Source organism: Perca fluviatilis, chromosome 17 (genome assembly GCF_010015445.1).
Source record: "Perca fluviatilis chromosome 17, GENO_Pfluv_1.0, whole genome shotgun sequence".
Classification (NCBI taxonomy): Eukaryota; Metazoa; Chordata; class Actinopteri; order Perciformes; family Percidae; genus Perca; species Perca fluviatilis.
This window is the reverse complement of record NC_053128.1, coordinates 30,354,399-30,372,189: the sequence shown is the minus strand read 5'-3', so window position 1 is coordinate 30,372,189 and position 17,791 is coordinate 30,354,399. Positions and strand designations below refer to the sequence as shown.

Sequence of the window (17,791 nt, the reverse complement as noted above, 5' to 3'; positions counted from 1 at the left end):
CCTTGCAGGTGTTGCATATTGCAAACTTGTTATCTTCTGCTCACACGCTGAAGAATTACCGAACAGCTGACATGATGCAGATTAATTCACGAGGTTCCCTACATGTGCGAGAATAGCGCCGACACGCGCTTCACACCGCAAGCGGCACAGTGGAAAAGTTGAGAGAAAGGAAAAAGAGACGGTGCTGTGGCGTCCGTGTGCGTGCGTCCTTGAGAACTGTAACTCGTATAACTTATGCTGTCCGTTAATTGTAGCGTTGACCGGCAAGAAATCGGCATATGTCAGACTGACCTGCCGGTCGCCGGTCATGGCCGAGCACGTGAAAACCGGCCAATTCCGGTCACCGGCCGGTCTATCGGTGCATCTCTACATTTGACACAACAGGTTAGCGTTGCATTATCTTAAACATCTTTAGAGTCTCTTAAACAAAAGGGCATCAGCAAGGTCCAAAATTTACTTTTTTGTCCACCAGCCGAATGGCTAGTGAATGTTCCGAGTTTACCAGCCACTCAATAGATAACCGGTGTTTTTTGGCTGGTGAGTGAAGCAAGTCTACTAGCCCCTTGCATATTTTACCAGCATTTGGCTAGATGTTTTAAGCATTTAAGCAGATGTGCAGAGCAGATGGGGGAAGCAGGTCGGGGCTGAGAGCCTGGATGCTGGCGACAGAGATGAAGCAGGTCGGGGCTGAGAGCCTGGATGCTGGCGACAGAGACGGAGCAGGTCGGGGCTGAGAGCCTGGATGCGTGGCGACAGAGACGGAGCAGGTCGGGGCTGAGAGCCTGGATGCTGGCGACAGAGACGGAGCAGGTCGGGGCTGAGAGCCTGGATGCTGGCGACAGAGACGGAGCAGGTCGGGGCTGAGAGCCTGGATGCTGGCGACAGAGACGGAGCAAGTCGGGGCTGAGAGCCTGGATGCTGGCGACAGAGATGAAGCAGGTCGGGGCTGAGAGCCTGGATGCGTGCGACAGAGACGGAGCAGGTCGGGGCTGAGAGCCTGGATGCTGGCGACAGAGACGGAGCAGGTCGGGGCTGAGAGCCTGGATGCTGGCGACAGAGACGGAGCAGGTCGGGGCTGAGAGCCTGGATGCGTGCGACAGAGACGGAGCAGGTCGGGGCTGAGAGCCTGGATGCTGGCGACAGAGATGAAGCAGGTCGGGGCTGAGAGCCTGGATGCTGGCGACAGAGATGAAGCAGGTTGGGGCTGAGAGCCTGGATGCGTGCGACAGAGACGGAGCAGGTCGGGGCTGAGAGCCTGGATGCTGGCGACAGAGACGGAGCAGGTCGGGGCTGAGAGCCTGGATGCTGGCGACAGAGACGGAGCAGGTCGGGGCTGAGAGCCTGGATGCGTGCGACAGAGACGGAGCAGGTCGGGGCTGAGAGCCTGGATGCTGGCGACAGAGACGGAGCAGGTCGGGGCTGAGAGCCTGGATGCTGGCGACAGAGACGGAGCAGGTCGGGGCTGAGAGCCTGGATGCTGGCGACAGAGACGGAGCAGGTCGGGGCTGAGAGCCTGGATGCGTGCGACAGAGACGGAGCAGGTCGGGGCTGAGAGCCTGGATGCGTGCGACAGAGATGAAGCAGGTCGGGGCTGAGAGCCTGGATGCTGGCGACAGAGATGAAGCAGGTCGGGGCTGAGAGCCTGGATGCGTGCGACAGAGACGGAGCAGGTCGGGGCTGAGAGCCTGGATGCGTGCGACAGAGAGGGAGCAGGTCGGGGCTGAGAGCCTGGATGCTGGCGACAGAGACGGAGCAGGTCTGGAGGACGAACAGCTGGCCGGGCAGACAGGGCGGAGCCACTCTAGAAAACGGCCTGAAGGGCGGTGATACACACGGCAGCCAGGAGGTGGGGGAAGACGGGCTGAAGCACCATTCCCAAACAACGACCTGGAGGGACCGCTCTGAAGTTGGGGCGACTTAGGCGGGAGCGTTCTGAAGGTCGGCCAGGAGGCGGGCCAAGATCTGGCATCAGGGCATAGGCCGTCACGGTTATTGTGCAAAAAAAAAACTTGCAAAAACAAGTTGTGAACTCAACATTGACATATCAGCGTCTTTTAAGTTGATATGTTGAACTTGTTATCAAACTGTTGTCTTTTTACACATTCATCAGGAGTCTTTGTGTCTGTGTTCCACCTGATGAATGTCAGTCCAATAATATCTGTCTCGTTATCTGCTAAATGCTCCACTACGTTCACCAGGTAGTCTGTCTGCTGTTTGCTGCTGAGCAAGTAGTGCTCAGTGGCTTTTTACATTTTGTTGTCTCTGAAAGCGACGCTATGAGAGCGCCGAGAGAGAACCAGAACAGCAAAGTTGAAGCCGGACAGATAAACAAAGAGCTAAACTCACTGTGCCAACGAGGAGCTGCATATTCAGCTGATAATTCTCCGGAAGTTTTATCACTACCAGAGATTGGTTTCACTCATTTAATACATTGTTTAAAACAATGTTTATCTATAGCAGCTAGGGCTGCTCGATCATGGAAAACAATATAATCACGATGATTTTTGGTCAATATTGAAATCACGATAATTTAACTCGATTACTCGTTGACTTCTGGAAAGATGTTGCAATTATTGAACTTTAAAAACTGTGGAAAAAATTTAAATAAATCAAATGTAAAAAAAACAAAAAACACATACAACTGTGAAATTTGCCTATGGAAACTTTATTTTTTCATTCAGAACACAGAGAAAATAAGAGTTTACTTGCAAAATGTAATGAGCTAAATAATTGTTTTTCTCGATTATTCTGTTTTTGTCATCGTTGGGAGCTGAAATCATAATCACGATTACATTTTGATTAATTGCACAGCCTTAATAGCAGCTTTAAAGATATTTAGTCTAAAGGTCAAAATATGATGTATATAGACATTTATATAAATGTGAAAAACTGAGAAACAGATTTATATAGTGATACTCATATTATGTTATGTGTGTGTGTGTGTGTGTGTGTGTGTGTGTGTGTGTGTGTGTGTGTGTGTGCGTGCGTGCGTGCGTGCGTGCGTGTGTGTGTGTGTAGGTAAGGTGCTGGTCCACTGCACTGTGGGAGTGAGCCGCTCTGCCACTCTGGTGCTGGCCTACCTGATGATCAGACAGAACCTGACGCTGGTCGAGGCCATCAAGACGGTGAAGGACCACCGGGGCGTCATCCCCAACCGGGGTTTCCTCCGCCAGCTCAACGGCCTGGACGGCATCCTGAGAGAAGTAGAGGCCTTAATACACCCGCTGAAAACCCCTCCACACACACACACACACACACAAAAAAACACACACACACACACACACACACACACACACACACACACACACACACACACACACACACACACACACACACACACACACACACACACACACACACACACACACACACACACACACACACACACCTGAGGACTGGTTAAACTGGGGGAGGTAATGGGACCAAGTCAGGAGCAGCTGGTGGGTTTCTGATGCTGTGGCTCTTAGTGACAGAAGGTGAGAGCAGGGTTTGACTGATATCTGATTATAATATCTACAAACTCAATTTTTATTTGTTATATATCTATATGTTGTTTTTGTGTTTGAGGCTACATCTACACTGCTACGTTTCGGTTTAAAAACAAATACCTTTTGCTATGTTTTACGTCTCGCGTCCGCACTACTCCGGCTTTTCCGAGCAGCTCAAACGGAGACATTTTTGAAAACACTGCTGCCCCCGATTTGGTTTGAAAACTCCGGGGTTGCTTTGTAGTCTGGACGGACACAAACGGAGAGCTTTGGAAACGATGACGCCAGTCAGCCAGTCTTATCGGTTAGGTATGCTTACATACTTGTCAGTAACAGTTCGGTCCAAGCAGATAAATCCCTGCTCTTAATTTATCCGTTGTTGATCTTTCTCCAAACTATTTTGTTGTGTTTTCAACCTCTACATCCATGATTTTTTACTACAGAGTAACGTCAGACAGTCTGCTCCCTGTTTACACCGGCACGCACATGCCCGGTGTGCAGAGATGGCAAAAGTACTCACTTCCCATACTTAAGTAGAAGTACAGATACTTGTGTTAAAAAATACTCTGATAAAAGTAGAAGTACTGATTTAACTTCTTTACTTAAGTAAAAGTAACAAAGTACGGGCTTTGAAATGTACTTAAAGTATAAAAGTAAAAGTAGCCTTGCGAATGACAACCACTTTTTATGCAAAGCTACCTGGACCACACACGTTACTAGAGTGCAAGATGAGAAACTTCAGTGGACATAAAAACCAGGCTCTTTATATGCCATTGTCTACATTTTAAATGGATGTCTGCCAAACATCACATATATGATTATTGTGACAGAGACTGGGACTCCAGCTTAATAAGATTCTGACTGAGTAGCAAGATATGAATTAAATTGTGAGTCTGTGAGAATTCACAGATCCAGTTTCTCTTTTTTAATCGTCCACTTAACATTTAAAGGAATCTACATGTATGTGTGTGTGCTCAAATACAGCCAGAAAATAAAAGATCCAATATGAATTACTAAACATAGATTAATTAAGAAGTTCCCCATACTTTTAGAGTTACACAGCACATTGGCCAGGAGTCATACTTGATGCCTCCTAGCCTATCTCAAACATCTCTCTCAGATAAGACCAGGGATGATTGGGAATGTCTTGCTGCTTGTCTGCCTAATCTCTGGGATCTCTGTTTTCTTCATTTTCAATCATGTCGCCGTCCATACTACTAGTGCTAACGTTACCGCCATCAAGCTGCAATTATTTGCCGCAAATGAATGCAGAATGCGGCCGAATCTGTCAAGTCGTCTTGTAGTGTTGCGTTACATGCAACGTAGCCTACAGTATATTCCCATCCAATTAGATTAAATTCGGTATTGATCACGTGAAAAATAATAACGGTAAATCCGGTGAAATTATTTGAAACTTGCTAGTGAGGACTAGATTAGGACCGTATTTAAAGCTGATGCTGGTTTCCAACTTCGCCCCCCCTCCATCCCCCAGGTGTGTCTGTAAAACACGGACAGAGACAACTTCTCTCTTTTGATGCTTTCCAAGCAACGTGAAGCCTAGCTAACAGGTGAAGAACACAAACAACTAAATCACTAGCTAACCTACTTTAACTGTGCAGGAACTATAGACCAATACAACAACAGGCTTAAATGAACTGACAACATAAGTTATACTACTTACAGTTCTCAAGGACACACACACACGATCTCAACTGATTATCCTCCGGACAGCAGTCTCTCTCTCTTTTTTCTGTGTGGCGCACGCGCCCGCTCGCGGTGTGAGGCGCGTGTCCGCGCTATTCTCCGACATTACGACCTCGTATACAAAACTAAAGTAACGAGCCAATTTTTAAAATGTAAGGAGTAGAAAGTACCGATATTTGTGTTAAAATGTAAGGAGTAAAAGTAAAAAGTCGCCACAAAAAAAAATAGTAAAGTAAAGTAGAAATATCCGAAAAATCTACTTAAGTACAGTAACGAAGTATTTGTACTTCGTTACTTCCCATCTCTGCCGGTGTGTGCAAAGGCCCTGACACACCAACCCAACGGCCGACCGTAGCCACGAAAGGCAGTCTGACTGATCATTCGGCTCCCGTCTGTCCAAAAAAGTGCCTCGGAACACACCGAAGTGACGCCGACTTGAGTGCACGTTCTGCGCGTGCGCAAGACGTAATACGTCTCCATAACAGCCGGCGGCGCTAATCTGTATATATAACGGCGGCTCGTTCGAAATACAATCTTGTATTTTACGTAAATAGTTCAGCGAAACGTGTTTCTGAAAACATTTTAAGCGAGGAATAGGCCGTGCGGTTGCTGAATCTGTCTTCATTTCAGATCGACAACGGTCAGTTTAAAAGATTTTCGTCCGATTTTGAGAGGCGTCCGTCGCTCATCCCGCTTGTCATTTCCGGGTTAGCACTCCACCAATCAGATGGGTCGTTGAGTCCGACTGCCCGCCCTCCGATTCAACAATGTCAAATCGGCCAAAATGAAGGCCGACGGCCCCTCTGACAGACGACGGCACGGAACACACCGAACAGACTCGAGTCACCGACCTCGCCAGACTGTCAGACGATTATCGGGTTGGTGTGTCAGCGCCTTAAACGGTCGTGCGACATGTGTTGTCAGACGTGTTAATACGGACGGAAATTAGTTCTGCTACTGGAGCTAAAACTCTTGTGTGGACGGAGATCGTTTTTGTCTCAAAACTTAAAAATGAAAACGCTAGTCGTGTCGATGTAGCCTGAGCCTCTGAAACAACATGAGCTCTGGAGGGTAAAACTCTCCAGTGAAGCCAACATCTTTTCTAATGTGACATGTATTTAATGTCAGAAGGAAACTCTCAGCCCATTAATGAAGAACTCATTTAAGTCAATGAGTTTGATTGATTACATTCCACCTGTGACGAGCAGGCGATCAGATCGGGAACTCCTCGTTTTATTATACAACAGGAAAGTCCACTCCTTGAACTTTTTAATCAAACTTCAGAGCATTCCACTTGAACCTGATGTTTTACTGCCACTGAAAAGAGTACAAAATATAAATCTTGACTCTTGACAGAACCCAGGGGTTGCTAATACGCTGCAGGAATCCTCCACAGGTCACGGATTCTCTGACGCATTTGTTCTCGTTTCCGTAAATTTCTAGAAAGAAAGTCGACGACTCCACCAAGGTCTTAAAATGAGATGAATTATACTGGAAGTAGATGAAATAATCTAATCTCAGTAGTAGATTTTTTCACTTTTTTTAAGAACCTAAAAACCTGCAAACTTGTGGTCACTTGAACTCGCTTTATTTACAAAGTTTCAGTCGTCTTTTAACAGGTAAAATGTACGATCCTCGCCGTGAGGGGGGGCATGTCCGTCTCACTTTTTAAAATCCTATCTTAGTCCCCCTCACTTTGAAAGTTTCAGTCGGATTCATCCACTAAGAAAACCTTTAAAATGTGTCCTTCTACTGTCTAGATAATTCTCCTAAAATGATTTTTTTGGAGTTAAAGGTTTATTGTTGACATGGGAAACGTTATTACATTTTTGTTAAAAAATGTTTTATATAACATAATACCATTTATCAAAATAAACCGGAAAAAAAACGCCCACGTAGGTCGTTTGTACAATCAGCAATTATGACCCATTTTTAGTGGCCATACTAATTATGACGGGAGTAAAACCGGAAGACCCAGGAGACATGTCCCGTTTGAAAATGAAAGTAAACATGAGTCATTCTAACTTTACGTAGCAAACGTAACTACGTCACGTTCTCCATCACGAAATTACGTCATGAACTTTTGCATGGAAGGGTAGTAATGTAACAACTGTGCAGACAATCTTTTTCTAAACCCAACAAGTAGTTTTGGTGCCTAAAACTAACCAAACTGCGACCGTTTCACTTATGACATGTTTAGAGAAAATCCCACACACTGACCATTACGCAAGCAATACCTTATTTAGAAAAATACAACGTTTCGGTCTCAGGCGATGAAGGTCTGAGACCGAAACTTTGTATTTTTCTAAGTAAATTATTGCTTGCGTAATGGTCAGTGTGCGGGATTTTCTCTAAACTTTTTGATCTGCTACTTTTGATCATATCCTACGCTCCTGCCCGAATAAAGAGGTGTGCTAAAAAGCTTTCCTACGTTGCACTTATGACATGTTTAAAACCGTGACGTTACGTTTAGGTACGAAGACGGAAAACACTCCTTTGGGTCGCATTAGAGGGTCGGAATAAACGACCTATGTGGTCGTGTGGTTGGAAGAACTTGTTGGGTTTCTATCAATGAAATTAAAAGTGATTATTAGGTTGGTTTATTATATTGAAGCAACTTAAGTCGCTTTCTTTGGTATACTAACATTTTTATGGAAAGAATGATCATAACCCGTCTTGTATAAAGTCATAGAAAGAAATACCTTCTATAACTCTATAAAAAACTATATATACTCTAGAAAGAAGTACAAGTATCTTACCAGAAAATGACTTTGGTAGATTACTTGAGTAAAAGTCTCTAGAAGTATCTGATATGTACGCTACTTAAGTATCAAAAGAAACATTAAATATACTTAAATATTAGAAGTAAAAGTAAAAAATAACTTTGATTCTGAACTTTATTGTGGCTTCCCTATAGTAACGCATAATAGTCAGGGTTTCCACACCTTCTTAAACTTAAAATTCAAAGACTGACATCAACAAAGAGAAAAACAGAAAAAAAAATGTTTTTTAAATGTTTGTGCGGAAGGATCTTTCACTCCAACGTACGACATTTCTTGCAAGTAACGAGGAACGTTACGAGGATACATTTCCCTTATGGAAAATGTATCGGAGTAAAAGTTTACATTTTAATTAGGAAATGTAATGGAGTAAAAGTTAAAGTTTCCACAAATGTAAATAATGAAGTAAAGTTCAGATATACGTGAAATGTATAAGAAGTACAGTCACGGAATATTTGTACTTTGTTACATTACAAAACTCATATCATAATATTTGTTTTATTTTGCTTAATAACATAAACATGAACCAAAAGGTCATTAATAAAGTGAGTACAAGTGATCGACAGAGTGCAGGATTCAACAATAGACCAAATAACTTCAAATAAATAACTTAAAAGTTCAGATGGAGATAACAGTATTGCCTCTGGCCCTTTTCTTATCAGCCCGCCTGGAGCTCAGGGTCGGGATTTAAGGGGCCGCATGCTTTATTTTGTGCGGGGCCCCAAAATAACCACACCTGGCTCTGTCCACACGTGGGCTACTATTCTGTCTTTTGTAATCCAAACGGAGGGTTAAACCTGTGACGTCAGCCCTCAGAGACAAAGACTCTTGCTCAGCGATTCTCCCCCATAGTTCAAGTGTTTGCGGGTCTCCCCCCCACTTACTTTTTTTTTACATTCAGCAAGTGTCATTAAGTGCTCTGAACAACTCACACACTAGTTGTAGCCCAGGTCTAAACCAGCACAGGTATATGTAGCCTGTTGATTCATCGTATTAACAGTGTTGTCACAATCCGTACACAGTTGTTACCTGTGACGAGTTTGTAAATAGAAACATACAGTATATGGTCATTTTTGTTCAATTCAATGTATTGTTTCAATCCAGTGTATTTCAAAAATAATCACACTTTATTAGATATCTTGTGTAATGATCTTAAAAGTCATCCGGTAGAGAAGAGACTTGAGCCCATTTGGACGGGATTGAGATGGCGCAGGTGGAGGAAGGAAACCATCACTGTTCACCTCGGTAATTAAGAACCCAAAAATACATCTACAGTATAACATGAGACAGGGGGCGTTGGGAGGGGACGAGTAGATCAAAAGTTGCAAAGGAATTCCCACACATTGTCTTTACTTGCAAAAAGGGGTCGACCGATACTGGTTTTTCAAGGCCGATACGATAATTAGTAGTTAATGGGAGGGACAGACAGAGATGGGGACAGACAGAGCTGGAGCCAAGCCAAAGTAGAACACTTTTTAATTCATTAAAGGTGCTGTAGGTAGGATTGGGAAGATCCAGGACATTGCCAAAAAATTTTAACATCAACAACTTCTCAGTCTATCCCCCCTTTCTGCTAAAGCCCAAAACTGTCTCCTAAGCTCTCCCCACAAGGGAGAATGAATGCGTGTTCATGAGCAGTGATTAATGACCTGCTTCATGTAGTTCTACTGGAACATAGGGGCAGTTTCAGCAAATATGACAGAAAGTTAGATTTATAAGTCTTACCTACTGTACCTTTAATTAAATCGGTTATCAGGCAAATAAAAAGGCAGATACAGATATCTGCAAACTGCCAAAAAACGGGCCGATAATCGCTCTATCCCTAAATTTCAGCTAATAGATTTGGCAAAAGATTTGCCTAATGAAAGGTCTAGCACCGAAACGTTGCCAGCTATTAAATTTATCTTTGCAAGTTGGACAGTGTGCAGGAGTTTCTTTGCACCTCAGTAGTTTGACTCATCGTTACCGAGGCCTTTCAATCATTGTGAATACGTGAATCTACAGAATATGTCTGGAATAGATCCGGACATTTAAAGCCAGGCAAAGATACTGCAAGAGGTGAATTGAGGTCAAAAATCACACTCCTTCTCTGGATCATAACTCAGTCAAATCTAAACACATTGACGTGGACCACATATTATTAGATTCAGGGTGACTTACATTTCCCATGGATATAACAATTTCTGGTGTCCATCACGACTAAATGTCCACGAATCTGCTTGAAAATCACAGAAAAAAAGACACTTCAGAACTTCCCTGAGAATCATTTGTAAGTTATCTTCAGTTTCAAAGCAATAAATACAGTAGGTAGTTGTCTGTACATCCATGGGTACACTGCTTACAAACTGCTAATGGCTAATTCTGCATACTTTTAATTGCGCAAGTTTCCCAAAACGTAGACAAATAATGTTAACAAAACGTGGCTCAAAAGAGCCATGCTCTCCTGATGGCTTTATATAGTAGAACTATTGTTTTCTTCAACTGGCCTTGGTGTTGGTGTTAGCCTGTTTCAATGTGTCAGATTATTAGTAAGAACATTTATGCTACGTTTTCACGTGGCTATGTATATGCCGTCAATGCCATCAAGAGCACGCCAGACCTGTAGGTGGCAGTGTAACGAGAAGCTCAGGCCCACGTTAGCCAATCAGAATCCCGAAAATAGCAACAAACCACTTCCTCTCTCTTCTCTTCCTCAGCTGCCTAAACCTCCGTTTGTCTCAGTTAACATGCACACGTGCAAAAAAAGTTTTCCCAAATCTCAACTCTGGCCGGAGTTTTTAGAAATAATCGTTTTCAGAGGCAAATTCTCTGTTTGCATGTAAACGAAGGGCACAAACGAAGGAAATGTCTCCGTTTTTAAAAATAACCATGTACGTATAAACGGGGTATTAGGCTGCGACTCCATCTTCACAAAACATGGATAATAAAAAAGGACTTGCAGCTTTTTCCCAAAGAAACATTTTAGTGACCCATTTTGAACTTTAAATTAGGAAAAAGGAGCAATCCGTTCACTTGAAGTTGGATTTAAATTTCAGTTTAAACTCCCCCCATCTTCACGTAAGTAATAAATCCAGTCCAAATGGTGCTTCAGACTCAACCCAGCGCTCTAACGTGGCTATTAAACCACTTCCTAGTCTGGTGTATCTCTCCACCTTTACAGTGACTGTTAGCTGTCCCGATTGGGACTCTAAGGGATCATTGACAGCATCATGCCAGCACAAGAAGCATTTAGAGAAGACGTGCACTGGGAGACAATACCACAAATGTGCCATCGCAAAAGCTAACAACTGCCTGGATGTCAGGAAGAGTGCACCGTATTCAGCGCTGTACGCCAGTCTTGCAAAAGTCCGCTCTTTGGTCTTGGTGTTAAGTGAGGCTTGTGTTCTCGTGCTAATGAAAAACAACAGAAGATCCGATGCTGAAACTCAAACCAGCTTTTTCAAATACCCTCCTGTGTGTTATTAATGATTACCTCAAGTATGAAACATATTATTTTTGGGACTCGTGGTCTTCGTCTGTGCTGTTTTTTAACACCATGATGAAGTACAGGAAACGGGGAAAAGAGATGAGCAACTTTTCTCAGCTCGTTTGAAGAAAAAAATGTGTAAATAAAAAGTTGAATATTGTATCTGTACAGTCTGTGGAGATTTAAAGGTATAGTTTTATTTGAATATTTTGTGGAAATGAGCTCTCTGTTGTAGCTACAGAGTGAGACATCTCACTTCTGTTCCATCTTTGTTGGGAGTCGCACATGTGCAGTAGCTAGGTAAGGACTACTAGCCAGTCAGAAGCAGAGTATGAGGGCGTGCCCTGACAGTAGCTAGGTAAGGACTACTAGCCAGTCAGAAGCAGAGTATGAGGGCGTGCCCTGACAGTACCTAGGTAAGGACTACTAGCCAATCAGAAACAGAGTATGAGGGCGTGTCCTGACAGTACCTAGGTAAGGACTACTAGCCAGTCAGAAGCAGAGTATGAGGGCGTGCCCTGACAGTAGCTAGGTAAGGACTACTAGCCAGTCAGAAGCAGAGTATGAGGGTGTACCATGCTAGCAGCTAGGCGAGCATTATAACGTGTGTTCCAAAGTGACCACGTCTGTCTCTGAAGTAAAGGCTGGACTACACGATAAATGAAAGGCAAAAAGCCAAAAAAAGCATAGTCTGAGCACTTTAAATCGATACTGATTTGCATCACAGCCGGCTATTTGGGGACCAATAGATGACCCAAAGGGTCCACATCAAGCAGCCGCTACATCCCCATCTCATGAGAGATATTTCCATGAGATTCTGGACATTTGCAATTGCCACATTTTGTATAATATTTGGTTTGATTGTGTGACGGCATGAAGTTACTCCCGAAGTCCAGAATCAACCCGTCAAAACTCTTCTCTCTTGTTACATTTTGTGTCAGGAAAACAGAGACTTCCTTTGCTACGACTGTCTGTTAAATACGACGAAGTCCTGCGGAATCTGCCTTTTTTTAGAAGCTCTCCACTCAGTTAAAACACAAGTGAACTATATATATATTATATATATTCAAGGATATTTTCTTGACGGAGCCTCTCTTGCCGCAACGATCTCTTTTTTCTGTATTGGATCTGTATGTTTTGTATTTGTGGTTTTACTGTGCCGTGATTGGTTGTTGGTCTCAATTGCTGTTTTCTATTCTCGTAAAATATCTTTGTTTTCTTACAGAGAACTTTCTATAAGAAAACTTGGAATTGTTTTGAATTTATTTTTGTATCACTCTCTTTGAGGTTCATTGAAGAAGAAACTGGCAAAGGAGATGTTGATGCCTTAATCTGTGTACTTCAAGTTGGTTTTCAGACTTTTGTTTCAGTTTGTATTGTGAATAACAGTTGAGCGTTGATTGATAACTTTGTTTTGATAAATTCTCTACTTAATCAGAAATAAAATAAAACTTCTCTCACAGCTGTTGTACTGCATTTTGTAGGCCCGCGGGCCAAATCCGACCCCTCGCAGATTTTGATCCGGCCCGAATTTCAATTTAGGTTCATGATATATTTTGGCCTACCGCGTTTTTGTCGCATTTCAGAAAGTTGTGTCCCTTTATTCCAATGTTTTTGGCATTTTTAATTGTTTTTGCTACTTTTTCTGTCGATTTTGGTGCTTTTTCCACACTTTTTGTTTCTTCTTTCCATGATGGCTAAGGAACTTTTTTGCCGACTTTCTGGGGCCCAAACTGTAAGTGAGAAGGCCATATTATGAGACATGCAAAAATAGTCAAACTGTTCTTAATCAGAAATCAAATAAAACTTCTCTCACAGCTGTTGTACTGCATTTTGTATTAAAAAGAGGTAGATTTATGCTTCCACACAGGGCCGTAGACAGGGGAGGGGGTTCGGGTGGTTCTAAATAATAATAACTTAATAATGACAACAACTTGTACTTACAGTAAATAGCACCTTTCGTGAAACCCAAGGGCACTTTACAGAATTACTGTGGCTAAGCTAAAGGAGGTTGTAGGCTGTGGTGAACAGCTGTCCAGGGATGCAGCATTTCGGATATGTGCAGGGAGGGCGTTCCGGGGGGGCTGCAACACTAAAGGCTCCGTCTCCGCAGGTGTGGGGAATGGAGAGCAGGCCAGCGTCTGAGGGGTGTGGTGTATGGATGGAGTAGTGATGGCCAAATAAAGCCTCATGAAGCTTCACCAAGAATTTTCTTTATTTTCTGAGCCCACTAGATGGTGCTCACTGTTCAACAAAGGGTTGAAAACCCACTGATTTGCCATTCCTTGAGCCTTTTTATTTAACCAATAGCCCAATCTAGTGGGCTCAGACAATTAAAAGAAATGGTTCACGAAGCTTCATGATGCTTCATTTGGCCATCACTAGGATGGAGCAGGTCGGAGAGGTACTGAGGGGCCAGGGCATGGAGGGGACATTTCACTCTACTACTACTACTACTACTACTAGTCTCACTATACACTTTCGACGCATAAATTGCAGATTTCCGCACAAAATATGCGGCGCTTGCACGATTTAATAATCCCCCGCATTTTCGTTGCAAAAAAGTCACATAATATATCTTAGCAGGAAGTTGAAAAATGTTGCGTTTACTTCACACAAGAGCAGCCATTTTCCCCTGTTGCCATGGGAACGTTATGAAGTGACGTAATTACACAACGTGAATTTCATCGCATAAATATCCCGCGTATTCCATCCGTAGACACAAACGCAAACAGCAGACCGATGCGTTGTGTTCGATTTTCACGTAACCAGTTTAAATCTTAATATAGTCTTCTTGGTATTTGATCTATGAAAAGGTTGTTTGTATTGGCACTGAGGCATTGGTTTCATTTTTGGATTTATTACAGTACATATATTACATATTGGACCTTTAAATGTTTATTTAAACCAGCTCCATTTCAATTTTTGAAGTAGCATATAAAAGATTCACTCCAAAAGTATTGGTCCTATAAAATCTAAGTAAGATAAACAGCATAGCAAGAGAATATATTTATTTTTTAGGCTGATAACAATTTTGCTAAAAACAATATTTTTGTGCTTGATTTCGTTTTTTTTAACTGTATTAGGTGAAAATACTTAAAACAAGAATCTATCAATAGAACGATTTTCACAACTTAGAAAATTCACTTCTTTCAAAATGCAATTAAAATGTGTGCAACATGAACAGGGCCCTTACAGGACAACAAGATGTGTTTAGCAACTTAGCCATGTTGAAATTCACCTACCACTGCTAGCTGCTAGCTGCTAGCTGGGATGAGTGAGTGTATTCAGCCAGGCTTCGGTAATAATCATCACACAGCAGTTGCGTGTGTATTTGCAGCATATATATCCATTTTGTGTATGATCCATCTGGCGTTGGTGAGTAGGAGTCTTGTCAGTGTTGATCGTTGTGGTTTCCTAGCAGGCCCGGCCGGCGTCCTGGCTTCTGCTTCCTGCCCGCCCTCCTCACTTAACGCGGCCAACAACAATCCAACGAGCGCCCGCTGGTCGGGGGTCCGTTCCAGGAAGGAGGTTTAACAAACTCTGAGTCTAACCCTGATCTCTGAGTTGATTAACCCTGAGATGGGAAACTCTGAGTTTTAGGTTCCAGAACAGCTGATTTGAGTTGGTTCAATCAACTCGGAGTAGGTTCACTCAGGGTTACGCGCGTGCACAATAAAAAGGCAGCATGAATGGAGCCATGATTCCACGATTCACCATGGTAACAACCAAGAAACAAACAGGTCAGCGGAAATACTCATGCGCACAAACAGTGAGTTTGAACCATTGACATATATATAATGGACCAATAGACCCCGTTGCTCTGGACGGAGACCAGTGAAGGATATTAGAAGCACTTTTCCGGTGATCTCTTCCTTTACTGCGCAGCCTCCAACTGACGGAGACAATGTAAATGTGACGTGAGCAACCTGTCTGAAAGTGTGAAGTCTTCTGGTAGCTGTTCCAAGAGAAATCTCAATCATTCCCAATCTTACAGAGACGGAGAGCGTAGGTATATGTAAGGAGATAACATAGACACAGGCTAATTACTGATCACTAACATGCTAGTTAACATTAGTAATTAAACCTAAACAGCTAATGTAAGTCCAAACTGCCTTTGAGCTTCTCCTGTACTATACGGTAATTCCTCTACTGTGTGACAGTAAGTCTCGTGGTTATGACCCAATCGTTAGCCTATTTTTATAAAAGCGTCTGCTACGGAGCCATAACGTGAGGTACAAGGTAATGGAGCCTTTTATACATTGTCGTGTTTCTTTAGAAATAAACAACGGACAAATAGAGTCTTTAAACGCTTCAGATGTAAAGTTATTCGCTGTCAAAGTGGCGCCAAAATGTATGCTAGTCAATGGGATGCTAACGGGAGGTGATCTCTTTGTAGCGTCAAAATGGCGCCATAGGAGGTTCGAGTTCTGAAGCGAAGCTTACCCCCTTGGTTTGAACCTACTGTCTATGGTTTGAACATGCATTTCGTTAAAAAAGCAAGACAGCGGCTGCTGCTGCCAAATAGAGAGAATTGGTGTGGGAGAAAATTGCTGCTAGAGTCAATGCTACGCATCAGTGAAGGACTGGGATAAAAAAAAAACGGCCATATTTTTGTCAAAAAATTAGGAAATTAGGAACTCTGCCTTCTGAGTGAATGTTTCTACGTATCACTAGTGGCCCAAAGGAGTCCATAGGGGGGCAGCCCTTCTAGCATTTGCCCAAATTACAGATGGCCAGTCCGTCACTGGTACGCATTAACAGTGTATTAATTTCATATTTAATCACAGTTAACTTATAATATTACTGGTGAAAACTGGAATTGTATTACACCTAGGCCTATAATTTCATTTAGGTGCAATCCTGCGGGCTAAAAAGTAAACTATAGCCTACTAATCCCATTCTGAGGCTGCAGCACCATGATCATTAACAGAACTATAATGTATAATCATTTATTTCTTTTTAATGGCTCTCAGTGGTTTGTGTCCAGGGAACACTACAAAAAACGTACATAAAACGTTTCAGAGCAAGTCACACTTTTCTGACGGCTCTGCATACAGTGGCTTTACTATTACAGCGTGATCCGCTACACCAGGGGTCACCAACCTTTTCTAAACTGAGAGCTACTTCCTGGGTATTGAGTCATACGAAGGGCTACCAGTTTGATACAATCTTCTGAAATAACAAATGTGCTCAGTTTGCCTTTAGTTATATATGGTTATTAATGATTAATGATACTCACCTATGTGAAGACACTGATCACGTTAATGATTTCTCACAATAATTATCAACAATGACTTAACAAGGTGGGAAACAGATATCAATATTGTATACCATGTTGGTGACCCCTGCGCTACACTGTTATAAAGAAAACTGCCGTTTGCAAAAAACGTAATGCGACACAAAGAATCGGCTTGGATGTTAAAGCCTGTCCACGATGGTGGATGTTAGTGATATGAGGACCGATAAGGTATCTACATATCTGATGGACTGTGATGAAAAATACCTCTCAAATCGGTTATGTGGAAATGAAAATACATCGGGACTCAGACACTATCATCTCCCGACGTAAACTTTCTGTGAATTAATACAGCTTTTTCATCAACGGGATCGTCGACAAAAGGACATGATGACATGTTTGAGAAAAAACGTTTTATAGCCTAGTCTGCCTAACATAAACCAATACGTTTTTTTTATTCATGCAGATAACAACATGCATTAAAATGCGCCTGATACAGACTGAATGAATGAATGAGGAAATGAACTGAGAGAAACTCAAGGTTTTTTTCTCAGTTTCTCTCAGTCTCCTCCCTCTCAGCGGGAGAAACTTGAGGTTTCTTGAAGAAAAACCTGCTCACGACCAGGTTAGGTTCACAGGGTCAGTTACCATAGTAACTGACTCTGAGGTTAAGTTACCTCTCTTTCTGAAACGGAAAACCCAGAGTTTCCCTCATCTCAGGGTTAACCAACTCAGAGTTTTCACTAAACCTGCTTTCTGGAACGGGCCTCTGGTGGATTTCTTCCAGAAGACCATTCGTGCCTTCGGCGAGTGGTGGTAACCAATGACGTTCTAAAACCATATAGCCTGCGGGGCAGAAAGGCAAAGAAGGCCTTCCAGGACCTGACACTCTGCAGGGTTATAACAGGCAGGTGTTATTTTATTGTTCACATCAGTATTAAGCTTAGCTCGGCTGATAAGAGGTTTTAATTTGACTTGTAACTTTGCATCATTTTGACTTCTACTCTAGCAGCCTCCCAGAAAAACTTCCCCGCCTTGACTGCAGCAGACGTGGAGGACTTGATTGGGCATGTGCTGAAGTTTGCCCCACACAGACGGTAAATTGAAATTCTTC

At 42.9% G+C, this 17,791-nt stretch overlaps 1 protein-coding gene and 1 long non-coding RNA gene across 2 annotated transcripts in view; both read left to right on the top strand.

Moving 5' to 3' along the window:
* LOC120545069 (dual specificity protein phosphatase 26) overlaps positions 1–17,280 on the top strand; it is a 20,338-nt gene extending 3,058 nt beyond the window's left edge. Inside the window, exons 4-5 of the mRNA XM_039779061.1 lie at positions 3,019–3,209; positions 17,257–17,280. Of these exons, the coding sequence (XP_039634995.1) occupies positions 3,019–3,209; positions 17,257–17,280 (215 nt within the window). The remainder of the gene's footprint in view (positions 1–3,018; positions 3,210–17,256) is intronic.
* LOC120545431 lies at positions 282–2,012 on the top strand. Its single transcript, XR_005636695.1, has 2 exons — positions 282–1,498; positions 1,757–2,012. It is a non-coding gene; the product is annotated as an uncharacterized LOC120545431 (long non-coding RNA).
* Positions 17,281–17,791: the final 511 nt, after the last annotated feature.